Source organism: Sinocyclocheilus grahami, unplaced genomic scaffold (genome assembly GCF_001515645.1).
Source record: "Sinocyclocheilus grahami isolate Dianchi unplaced genomic scaffold, SAMN03320097.WGS_v1.1 scaffold1066.1, whole genome shotgun sequence".
NCBI lineage: Eukaryota > Metazoa > Chordata > Actinopteri > Cypriniformes > Cyprinidae > Sinocyclocheilus > Sinocyclocheilus grahami.
The window spans coordinates 221048-233801 of NW_015506245.1; the positions used below are offsets into that span (position 1 = coordinate 221048).

At 37.5% G+C, this 12754-nt stretch overlaps 1 protein-coding gene across 2 annotated transcripts in view; it reads right to left on the reverse strand.

The window, feature by feature from the left end:
- Positions 1–3314: 3314 nt before the first annotated feature.
- Positions 3315–12754, reverse strand: part of ice1 (KIAA0947-like (H. sapiens)) — a 16616-nt gene continuing 7176 nt past the window's right edge. The window contains exons 10-23 of one of the 2 annotated variants that reach the window (XM_016251669.1): positions 10851–10888; positions 10525–10607; positions 10380–10416; positions 10241–10291; positions 10039–10116; positions 9691–9935; positions 9496–9564; positions 5449–7785; positions 5188–5356; positions 4844–5004; positions 4368–4558; positions 4157–4257; positions 3730–3828; positions 3315–3592 (exon numbers count right to left, since the gene is read on the reverse strand). In XM_016251669.1, the coding sequence (XP_016107155.1) occupies positions 3411–3592; positions 3730–3828; positions 4157–4257; positions 4368–4558; positions 4844–5004; positions 5188–5356; positions 5449–7785; positions 9496–9564; positions 9691–9935; positions 10039–10116; positions 10241–10291; positions 10380–10416; positions 10525–10607; positions 10851–10888 (3841 nt within the window). In that variant the 3' untranslated portion in view covers positions 3315–3410. Of the gene's footprint in view, positions 3593–3729; positions 3829–4156; positions 4258–4367; positions 4559–4843; positions 5005–5187; positions 5357–5448; positions 7786–9495; positions 9936–10038; positions 10117–10240; positions 10292–10379; positions 10417–10524; positions 10608–10850; positions 10889–12754 lie in introns of both variants that reach the window. The other variant, XM_016251668.1, reaches the window with a different exon arrangement.

Below are 12754 nucleotides of genomic sequence, written 5' to 3' on the forward strand. Positions count from 1 at the left end.
ACCTCCATTGATCAGAGCATTCTGCACGGTCGTCTGTGAGTGACGTCACCTCCCAACACAAACACGCCCCCTAGTATAGCCCCGCCCCCTCACATTGATTGGCAGCTTTCCATGCAGACATCGGAAATTCAAATGCAAAAGGAATTGCGATTCCATTTGAGTTTTGGCAGGTTACATGCGCGACGCAGCGAGAGTGAAAAAGCAGACTGGTAATTAATATTGCTATTTAAATATGACAGGCTCGTAACTCCTAAGACATGGGAAATACAGTTGCAAATGGACTTTGCTTTTTCATTTGAAATTTGGCCGTCACTGTGCGTTCGCGAAAGCGAAAATGCAAACGCTAATGCAGGATTTGCAATTGCATTTGGATTATGTCACAATTTATGCGTCCACATATTGAAAACGCAATTGAAAATACAATTTGCTATTCTATTTGAAAATTGTCCGGAATATCGTTCCATACAAGCTGATTGGTCTTCAGATGCTCTGAAACCCTTAGGTGCTTGTGCTTCCAAATATGGAATCAAAATACCTCAATAGTAACTGAAGAAAAGTTATACAGACCTGCATTAGTTAATCTATTACACCTTTAGGGCAAAGATTAAAAGCTTGACGTGAAAAAGATTAACCCAGTAACTTTAACTGGAGAACATTAACTTTGTTTTAGTAAGCCTTTTTCTGCAAGTGTCTGAAAAAATGAGCGCGTCAGATTTCGCTCCATTGGTGATGTGGCAAAAGGATCTCATTATAATATCACAGCCCCTTAATCTGGAAATTTACATTCATGGCGCAGTCATTTTGATTTGGCAAGTGACAACGGTGTACCAGCTCTAATGCCACGGCGAAAGTTTGAGCAAAACATGCTAACTGTTCTGTCTTTGGCTGCACAGACGAGCACAGCTAGAACACTATTTACAGTCCCAGCCTCAGAGGAGACAAGCAGGATTTATTGATTTATTTACTGTATATTGCTGCTGCCACACAGATCTAAAATAAACAAGCGATTTATTTCCCAGCTGTTAACCTTCACAGACAACAGTTTTTGTAACTCATGTGTGTTTTTAACGTAAACGTGTGAATGAGAACTTAGTTTAGTACTCACATGCTGTGTGGTGGCTGCTTTCTGTCCGTGTGCTTCGGATGTGTGCTCTCAGAAAATGGTATATCAGAAGTATTTTTACTCATATGGTTTAAAACGCATGATTTCAGATACATGATAATCAGAACCAAAACATGTTTTTAACAGGTACCGGCTGTAATGGCGCAGCTCTATTCTGGAAAAGGGGGCGGGAAGCAGCAGCTCATTTGCATTTAAAGAGACAGGCCCGAAAAACAGCTGTTTCTGCTTACACTCAAAATTGGCATTTTCAACATGATATAATAAATTATCTGTGGGGTATTCTGAGCTGAAACTTCACAGACACATTCTGGGGACACCTGAGACTAATATTGCATATTGTAAAAAGGGGCATAATATGTCTCCTTTAAGCTTGCTTATTTGTTTTTTTTTCTGGCTCAACAGTTTGTCACATTGCTCTGGGCCTGCTCAGTTAACCAACTTAAGTAAATACATCAATGAGAAAAATGTATACCAATACAGGGAAAATGTTCTTACCCGTTGACACCTGGACTGTATCTTCTAGTTGCCAATGGGGCCCCACATACAGTGGGGCAATAAAAGTATTTAGTCAGCCACCAATTGTGCAAGTTCTCCCACTTAAAAAGATGAGAGAGGCCTGTAAATGACTGCCATTAGAGTGGGACAAAAAGTAGTTCATTCCATATGTGCTCACTTTGTCACTTCGCTTTCTTACTGGATGTTTAAGTTGGTTATCCATCATTATTTGTGTCTGCAGCCGCTGATAATGTTGTTGCAAACGGTTACTGACATTGTGCATATGTTCAGTAAAGTTAAAGTGAAGTTTGGCTGGATTTGCGCCAATATCACCAGTGGCGGATGAGGAATCTAATGTCGGACTGTCACTCTCGGAATCTCCTGAAGATAAAGGTGATGAAGAATCACTACCGTTGACTCCGATAGGGGTGACATACGGAGGTGCAGTATCAGAACATGCGTTTGGAGACCTCATGGCACCACTATCATTATAAGGCTGATTGGAGTTGCTGTTAAAAGACTTTCCAGCTGTGTTGGTGGGAACCAGCGAAAACTGCTTCATAAAGCTGGCCGCCAACGCAGGTGTATTCACCCGCAGAGTGGCAGTGGTTTCGCCTTTGCGAGGTTTCCCATACGCACATCCATAAAGCGTTGGCAGGTCCTTTCTGCTCGAGCTGAATTCAAGCCACCCGAGGATCCATCCAACTTTACCGTTACAAAGCTCACAAGCACTCTCGTCTAAGGCTAAACAGACGTCCTCAAGAGTTCCAAGACGCTGAGAATAAGTTTAAAAATCCCGGGAAGAATAAATAAACCGAGAATCCTCTACGTGAGCTGGTTTCCAACGAATTGTTGAATCCAGAGCATTCCATCTCTGCTGGAGTGCGCATGTCTCTGAAATTTAAACTCTTTCTGGAGGCGTAACACACCCCCTCCAATTTCCACACCCATTTATCCAATCCAATAAAAATGTGATGCGAGCATTTAGTGGAATTTCTAGGATTATTTTTCTTCAGCAATTTGGTGAATTATTTCCAATTCTCTCTCTCTCTCTCTCTATATATATATATATATAATTTTTTTTCTTTAACTGGTAAGAGTTTTTAATTTAATGTTATAAAAACTTCCCCACATTAATAAAATTAAAGCAATAGCATGCCAAAATGATAACAGCAAGCACTAAATGGTGGTTCAGCCGGCAACAGAATTTGAGTGGGTCTGCAGCTGGAAAGTTCCGTTATTAAACAACAAAATGTCTTACCAACATAGATCATTTCAACTGTATTGTTAGATCAAATTGACCCTCCTTGTCACAGCTTATTGCTCCCAATAAATTGCAGTCAAGACGGTTTAGAAGTCAAGTCTGCGAAACAGCACGAGTTGCTTTTTCAGTCACGATTTACCTTCAATTCCTAACTGGAATTTTAGATCAAGGTTCTCTTGTTTTTAAAGCAAAACCTGCCATGAAAATACTCAGAACTAAAATTATAAAAGGCTATGTTACATAAGGAACAACAGTCTCAAGTGTCTAATCAAATCAAGACAAAAGCAGATAATGCATCAAGAATATTCTAAGCAGAAAATGATTTTTTTTTTCTTTCAAAATTCTAGCCTGAAAATAGAAACACAAAAACATTTTTAATTTCAATACAAATTATCTTTATGGTATAAAGTTATTTTCTTTAATCTACATAACATACATAAATGTACAAGAACGGCATGATTTCCTTGATTTCCAGAAACCAACGACCACAAAAAGAGGATAAAAAAAAAAGTGATAAAAAAAAAAAGTTCAGGATTTAATTTGACGACAAAGGGAGCCAATCTGAGTGATGCAGCTGGTCACAGCAGAGGGTACTGGCTGTGTAGTTTCGCTTCGCCATGATGCTAGAGCCTCCAGGGCATCTTTGGGGTTGCAGGGTGCCAGGTCATAAATGGCATAGACAGCGGACAACTGCACCTCATTGGGCACACCTGCAATGATACAACAAATGGTTGTATTGTGATTCATGGTGGGTTTATATATTAAAAAAAACTACTAAGCAAAGTACCATAATGTATTTAAATATTTTTAATTTGCCATTACAGTTGTTACATAAGAGGTTCAGTACCTTCTGTAATACCATGTTTTCCAAAGAGGTTTACAGCTTTTGCAACATTTTGGACTGATTTACATAGCATCTGCTTCATTCCTAACTGACCAAGTCGTCCTGGAAGAATACAAACAAAAGACAAATTTCAAATCTCTTAAAAGGCTAATTTGTGGGATTTTTATACCACTATTTTTCATGATATTCTGACTCATAGTGCTGCTATGAAATGCACCATTGAGCTAAAGAAAATGAATCAAACCAATAATTTAAATTAAAGACTTAGAAAGTAAAATGAATTGTATTAGTTAGAAAGTATAAAACATTATTATAATTTAACTTCATAGATTTAATTTTTTTATATTTAGATTAAAATTAATATAAAACTTTAAAATTACTTTAAAACTAAATACAGTATTAATCACTTCATGCAAACTCAACAACGTACCAATCAATCGCAGAACAGCTGCTACAGAAACATCACAGACTGGGGATTGCTGAAGCCTTGATTGTGTCACCCAAGTGTTCATGATGGGCCACAGCTCTTTGCTTTAAAAAAAAAAATCATGACAAATATATTATTTATTATTTTTGAAAAATATATTAAGTATGCTTGATGCAAAATGATTTAACATTCTATATGCAGTAGATAAATATACCCAATAACATAATCATGTGTCCATTTCCACTTCATATGTGCACACAAGAGATCCAAGGTATGTATGTACTCCCATGCAGTTGGGCAAAGGTCATGACCATGACGATCATGCTTCTGGAATGTCAAATCTTTGTCTTCTTGAAGTGCTTTCACTGTGCTGCTAATCAATTTATGAATGTCATCAGGTGGACTCTAGAAAATATTAAGGGACAACTGATAAAATGATTCAACTTAATCATGCAAATACATAAAAACATTAGTTCCATGCATTAATTTAAAGGTTAAAAAAAAACATTACACTGTTATGTGGCCACTCTATATACATATGATGCCCAGAGGAAAGTTAACAGGGTCAGGATGGAAATTACAGCATTCATAAGTTTGTAATAATAATTATTGGTAAAGAAATAAATCATGGTAGTTAGCTCCAGCCATCAGAGAATGCAAGCAAAATAAAAAGCCCTAAACACTGCATACCTTATCCCAGTGTAGATATTTAGTCAGGTATTCCAAAATGTCATCTTCCGCTTTAAGCTTGGTCACTGTATGAATGGCTTTGCACAATGAGGTCTCATGGAATAGCACACTTGGCCATGTTGTGACCATGAACAAAATTAGCTTGGCGGCATTAGGAAAATCTGTGAGTAAAGAATCCATATAGAATCAACAACTCCATATAGAACACATAATTAGTCTCTGAAAGTCTAAGTCGGAGTCTGAGAAATTTAATATAAACATTTAAAATGGGTAAAGAACTAAAAAGAAATAGGCTGAATGATCATATCATATAAATATAATGAAAGAAGTTGCTGTAAACTCACCTTGTTTGAGAATATTGTATGCAAAGGCATGGGCTTTCTGATAGTCTCCTATCTGGCGACATATCCCTGTGTAGACTCTACAGAGAGCTTGTACATTATCATAACTCAGAATGCTCTTCTCAGTCTTTAATTTAGTCAAAATGGCAGATATGAGTTTTTCTGCTGAAGACTAAAGAAACAGGAAAAAAGGTGTGCATCAATATCCTCAAGACTGCAGTAACTAGAAAAGCCATCTGAATTGTGCAAAGCATAAACGCATACCTGATTCACACAAAAATGAGCAATTACAGCCTTTTCTTCATCAGTCAAAATTGGCACTTGAGATATTCTCCCAACGAACACATGGCTCTTAACAACAGGCAATACATCAAAACAGGACAATCCAACTTTGGCCAGCACTTCTGAGATCTGACAATTGATGTCATTTATCTTGTCTTTCTCAATTCTTTGTTCTTCTTGGTTCGATTTGATGAACTCCCTTTTAATAACAGTCTGATGATCCATTACTTGTTCTGCAGGAGAAGCAACACCGGGAGGAGCAGGTGAACAGTTGTCAAGTCTGAGTCTTTTAGCACTCTTTGGCAATAGGATGTTTACACCTGTCCTTTTTGGTTTCTGCTCTGTTTTGGTGAAGGCAGTGGATGAAGAACTGATCGTTTTATTTCCTGATATCTGGTTAACAGGCGGTGGGGAGGTACCACTCTCATTTCCAGCTCGGGTCAGGTTAACATTCCCACGGAGTATGTTTAAAGTGCGGGCACGTGCAGAGAGTTCAGGATACATAGAATCTAGCATCTGCATGGAATTTTCCTGTGAAGCAGCAGGAGGGGAAGAGGATAAGGCAGATGATGGGAGCCTTCCTGGGACCGGAACAGCATGTTTTGGAGTAGCTGATCCAAACTGCAGTGGTGAGGAGGGAACTCCACAAGATGGTGATGGAGTGGTCAAGCACGGAGACATTTTTGATGCATCTGGAAGAGCTGAATCAAAAACAGGCACAGATGGCATCGTTGGTTCATCAGTTGGTAATCTTGAGGATACTGAAGTAGGCTTTAAAGGAGTGTGATGTTTTCCAAACCTTGGAGGAGTAGCAGTCAGTGGCATAACAACTGGAGGTAGGGGTGGACCCATCTCTGTTCGAACCCTTCCAAGAGATAAACACGAGGTTGGTGTAATATGGGTTTTTGTGTTAAGACCTGGAACAACTGAAATACTGCCACCCTTTTCAAAGGTAGTATATTCTGGATCCAGAGTATCTTGGCATGGTGTTCTGGTATCCTCAAGACTATCCACTGCAGAATCTCCTGATATTTCCTTGTTGTAAATATCACTGACAACATTTTCAACACTGGGGCTTTGGGTATCAGCTGACATCCCATTTACCTGCTGACAAGATTCATTTTTCATTTGCACCAATGTTTTTCTTGGGCTCTCCGACTCATTTTCTTTAGTACCCTTAAACTTGATTTCGGGACTCAGTAACTTGCACACATTTTGAACAGTTTTGTCATTTTCTGGGCATTCAGAATCTTTTTCATCCTCAGACTCCATGATCACGGTGGAAAGTCTAGAGTGAGATAATGCTCTGTTCTCAGAAAGAAATTCCTGAGGCTCATCTTTGGACATCTGCTTTGCAGTGGAGCACTGCTTATTCCTAGAAACATGGTCCAACTCTTCTGATGGGATCCTTCCCTCAGACCTTAAGTGAACACCCCTAACCTTTCTCATTAAACCAAAGAACCCTTCATCTTCTGATGATGACTCCTCATCCTTTGAGGGTCTTGAAGAGCAAGCACCTCCATTTTTTCTCACATCCAAACTTTTCTGATATTCTGTAGGCTCTAGATTATTATCCTCTTCAGACTGATCAGCCAGTCTGCTCTGAATTCCATGTGTTGATATATCTGCTACAGTCTTCATTTCTAGTGGTACAGAACTCTTTGATGTCTTATTCTCAACACTGTCTGATTTACTATAGTTCACATAAAGTGTTGAAATTCTCTTGACATTTGATGCCAATGGCACATTTGGCTGTACCTGAGAAGTTTCACATTCTGCAGAGTGAACAGAATTGGGGTGCACTAGTTCAGTTTCAACATGCTGCTGCAGATCTGAGTTTTCCAACAGACTTTTAAGATTATTAGTAGTTTTTGTATCCTTCAACTCTGTTCTTTCACCATTTTGATTCATCAGTGGTGTCCCTACTGCAGTTTGTGTGCTATCATTTTCTAAAGAACTTTCCACACCGTGTCTATTTCCTATACCTGACTTTGCAGTTTGATTCTGAGTACTGCCCATACAGCCATGCATTACATCAAACACATCCTCTACCTCCATGTGATGGCTGTCAGATAATGTCTTTGCAATGTTATCTGCAGATACAACTACTTTCGCAGGAGTGTCTGGTGACAAGAGTACAGTAGATTTTTCCACCTCTTCTTTCAGCAGTGACTTCTCATCCTCAATATCTGAAGGTTCTAATTGTGTGTTGTTTTGAAGAATAGCTTTATGTAAGCTTGATAGTCCTTCTTGTTTTCCATTATGTGATTGATATTCCTCTGTAGTATTGGACATCGGTTGGTCTTCATTCACACTGACCTGAAAGAACAAATGAAAAGTGTCATACTACATCTCTTTACCACTACTGGCCACACAGGAACATCATTAGTCACATTTTACAAGCCAGTATAAAAAGGAATTAATTAATTGCCATTGACTATAATTGTTGAATATCCATGGATAACACTATATTGGGGATGATACGCAAAGTTTCACAGTTGCTAGCTAAAACTATTATTTAATTCAAATTACAATTGACTTGTATTATTAATTTCTACAACACAATTTTGGAGGGCTGAAAATAAATATGTTGAAAGTGTTCTCATGAAACATCATGTACATGTTTTTCCAAACAATGCACATTTAATTTCTTACTTTAACATATTCACACTGATCTCAACAGAAAGGCTCAGAAAGAATGATTGTTTATAAGCTATAAATTATAAACTAAAGTCTAAGCAAAGTCAACAATAAATCACTGTATTTAAATACCAGCAAAGTCAAAGACCAATTGTGCTTCTCAATACTCAAACTGATGCTTCCTCATTTCCTCTCTCATCCGTCCTCTAACCTGTGACCCGGAAACTGATAAATATTAGCAATCTTTAAAGAACATCTCAATTCTCTAACTGCACCATGAGGAGGCGAGGAGGAAGGTTCCAGAAAAAATTGGAAATTGACGAAAAACCTGACATGTATAAATTATCCTCCCCCTTCACATCTCTCATAATAGTTTTAATTTATGTTTTATCTTTGCAGTTTAAATAAAATATATATCGCCTATTTCAACAGGACATCTTGCTTTATTAATATTCATTATGAATGTCTTATAGGGGTCATCGGATGTCCATTTTCCACAAGTTGATATGATTCTTCAGGGTCTTAAAGAAAAGTCTATAACATACTTTGGTTAAAACTTTTCAATGGTAGTGTAACAAAACCATCCTTTTTCCCTTCAAAAACAAAAGTAATCCTCTGCATCTTCAGCGGCTCAGATGTTGGGAGTAAAAAATTACTGCTATGTTCATTATTACATCCAACAACAAAACACCTCAATCGCTAAGGAAACATTCTTGACTACACCTACTGCGGTGTTGAAACAATAGCGGACTGTTGACAGCTCACTCAGGGCAGGTCTGTGATAAAGCACCCGTGTCAATCAATAATCGTGGGAGGGGCCTGTGCAGAACTACATCACTCTGCCAAGAATCTGTGAATGGCTTGATCTGAGATCTGATCTTGATCTGGGGTTATTGTTTATGGGGATTTAAAAAAAAAAAAACACTGGGTGGATTTTTATCATTATAGGGTGGTTGTGTACACACACTGCCAACACAAATGTTTAGTTCAAACAACATGTAAAAGTGAATTTTGCATCCGATGACCCCTTTAACCAAACTTTAACATAAGGGACAGCAGATGACGCTTTAAAGTGAAGCTTGAGTGATCAAGAATATTCCAATGTACAAATAAGCTTTCCTTTGATTCCTCCTTAAACATATTCCCTCATTACTCATCCTTCCCTCGCATCCTGGGGGGTGGAGCAAACACATGAGGAAAGGAGGCGAGGAAAGGAAACGAGGATGCAAAAAAAAAAGTAAAGAGAAGCACCTCAAGTCCTCATTTTCAAAAAAATCATAGTACCGGCACAGGTCTTTCATCATAGTGACTCAAATTGATTCAGGAGGACTGTCATTGAAATTGAATCACTTGAGCATTACAATGTAATTGAAACAAATTCTAACTTACCAGCTCTGTTGAGGGGCTATGCACAGGAGATAAAGCTGCAGGCAAAGGCTTGAACCACTCTTTAATGTCCTGCAAATCCACAGAGTAATCTCCATATAACAAGTCATCTCCAACTCTAACTGTCATTTCCTTTAGTAAAGATTTAGTAGCATCTTCAGTCCAAGTGTTCACATGTTCAAGCACATCTGAACTTACTTTCCTCTTTCTACTTGATGTACTGAAATGTTGATCATTATTCTGCTTTATCGGTTTCTGAGATGATTTAGGCCTATTGACCTCAGGAGGTGTTTTAGGCGTGGAGTGTTTTGAAGATTGCAATAGAGTTTCTGGACTGGGATTTCCAGGAGATGGATGAGAAATTTGTCTTTCTAAAGGACTGTTAGGCAGTGGTTGAGAAGATATTCTTTGAAGTTGGTTTTTCAAGGGTGTTGCCTCTTCTCCTACAAAAGAAATACGCATTGCCTCTATCAGAATTAACGTTGGTCGCCTGATAATAAATACATTTTAGAAAAATAAAAGTTCAATCAATGCAAGAATGATTACCAGCGAGAAACAGATTTTCTTGCGATTGGGAACTTTCCACACAATGCCAGAGCTCTTCAAGCAGCATTCTGACTTTGCCTAAAATAAGCATGATCAATTAAAGAAAACATTATCAAGTGCCATGCTATCAAGCTGTTTTCTTTTAAATATTTAAGCATTTCTTCATACAATGGAAAGTCTAACCGTTTTAGACAATACATACCTTTGTCAATTAATGGCTCAGCATCTGTTTGAGAAGACATACTCCTTTTTTCTAAGATAAAAATAATTTCATTTAATGACGGAAAACAATGGATCAAATAATATACAATTTACTAGGTATAAGAATGCACATCTTATACCTTTGTTGAACAACTCCTCAAGTTTGCCGAGTCTTTGCTAATAAAAAAAAATAAAAAATCAGTAAAAACAGTAATCACATTAAAATCATAGCCTTTTACTTTACATTTTACCAGAGGGGATATAATGTTTAAGAAAAATTTAAACCTGTGTTGTGTACAACATTTCTTCAAGTCTTCTCTTCTCATTTCTTAGAACAATGATTTCATTGTCCTGTTGAAAATTTGCCTCTGTGTACAAATAGACAATTACATTTTAATTAAGATTTTATTTCCAACTTGTATGGTGCACAAAACCCACTCCTGGAGAATAGGTATGGAGATTAGGAAATAATTAAATATGCTACATATTTTAATATGTATGATAGTCCAATATGTTTTAATATGTGCAATAGTCCATATTTCAAATCTAAAGCAGAGTTTTTCCATTCATGCACTGCAATTTGATTAAAATATAAGATCACTAACACAGACCTTTCAGCACCAAAATTTCATTCTCAAGGTTTCCTTTCCTGAGAGAAAAACACAACATACACTTAAATATTTTTAATGAATTTCAATTCTAGAATGTCAGATTCAACACTAACAAAACTTAAGTATAGGCCTAAATAAACAACAAAAAAAGGAAAAGCATCTGTCATAGTTTCGATTTGTAAACAATTAAAAAATAGGTACAGTACACCAGGGGCCCATTCTTTGTACGTGGATTACTCAGATGGATTTTACTGTTGATGATTTGACATAATCCAAGATTGTTAAATTCTTTGAAGCTCATTCTGGAGTTGATTTTTAAAGTCTGTCCAAGCCACTGCTGATTTTTTTACAAGAGTACCCTATTAAACCAGGGACAATAATAATTTAAAAGCTAATTTGAAAATAATATTTTAATGTTATATAGTCTAAAATAATATAGACACAGTCAGTTTCATTCATTGAGAGATAGGGCTGCGTATCGAGTTCGATACTTTTTAGGCACCGACCGAATTGCCTCGATACCATCAAGTATCGAAAAACGTCTCGTCGTTCGGTACCAAATTTCGATACCTAAGGCGTTAATCTCATCAGCGTCAGTGAGCCAATAAGCCTGCAGCACTAGCCGGTGTGTTCGACTCAGGGCCGCCCTAAGGGGGGTGCAACTGGTGCGGCCGCACTGGGCCCCACATCAGCTAAGGACCCTGGATAAGAGGCGCGACACAGATCGAGCAGTGTTTGACATCCGCGAGAGCGATTCGAAAGTGCACGAAGCAGTCTGCTCTCTATAGCTCTCATGGTACTGTAATACACCTATGGGTCTGCACAGTCGGTCCGCGTCAAGTCGAACACACCTACTAGTTTACACCGGTTACACTCAGAGATGTGGCGCAATTTAAAAAAGGAGAAATTAACATGCACATATTTCCAGTCCAGTTGGAGTCAGCTTTACAAACGTTGTAATGAATGACTACTCTAACTTAGATTTTAGATTAGTCTTCCTACAGTATTGGTAGTACAGAGTGCCAACAAATTCAACACAAAAGTGCAGTCATTCAATTGCTTTAATCTCAGTGAGTAGGTAGATAGTAAAAATGTATTTTCAAAGCATGCTCATGCCTCGTGGTAATGCAGCTTCAATTTTGAATAGTAAAAAAATTCACTTTTTTGTCAAAAATATATATATTTTTTTGTGAACTATCCCTTCAAGATAATTATTTGTTCACTAGTATAAATCCCATAAGAAATCATATTTACACTGTGGGAAACACTGGTTAATGTTTTTATTAAAATTTCACTTTTTAAATAAAAGTGAGAGTTTTTAATATGTACTAAAATTGGAAAAGAGAATCAGAGAATTTCACTGGTATTGGTAGCAACTGCTAAAAGTTTGAATTCTAGAGATGGTAAAAAATTAGTGCGTTTGAATACAGACCGTAGTTTTCTCCAGCTCTGTCTTCATCTGTTCATACTCCACTGTCTGTTTCTCTAAGGGCTCAAGCTTCAGCAACACCTCATCCAGCTGTTTGTGCAGTTTGCTGCTCTCTCTTTGAAAAACATCATGATGTTTTAAAGACATTCATTTAGTCGCATACTTAAATGACATTCAACTATTTTTGCCCAAAATTACGATACTGTGCACATTAACAAACTTCTAAAGCAATACTAAAATGCAAATTAACTGTGCAAGTATTAAGGAACTTATCTGCCACTGAGCGTAAAGTACTTGTACAGCAGCATCCAGGCTTTGCATTACTTTAGTTACAACATGATAAAAAGTACAATGTCTTTGCAGTTGTTATGGGTATGCCATTTAAGGCCTAGGCTCACATGCATTGTGTATTCTGGTAACAGCCTAGCAAATTTGTACTGTAAATTACTTCGGTAAATAGCAACTTGTTAAAATA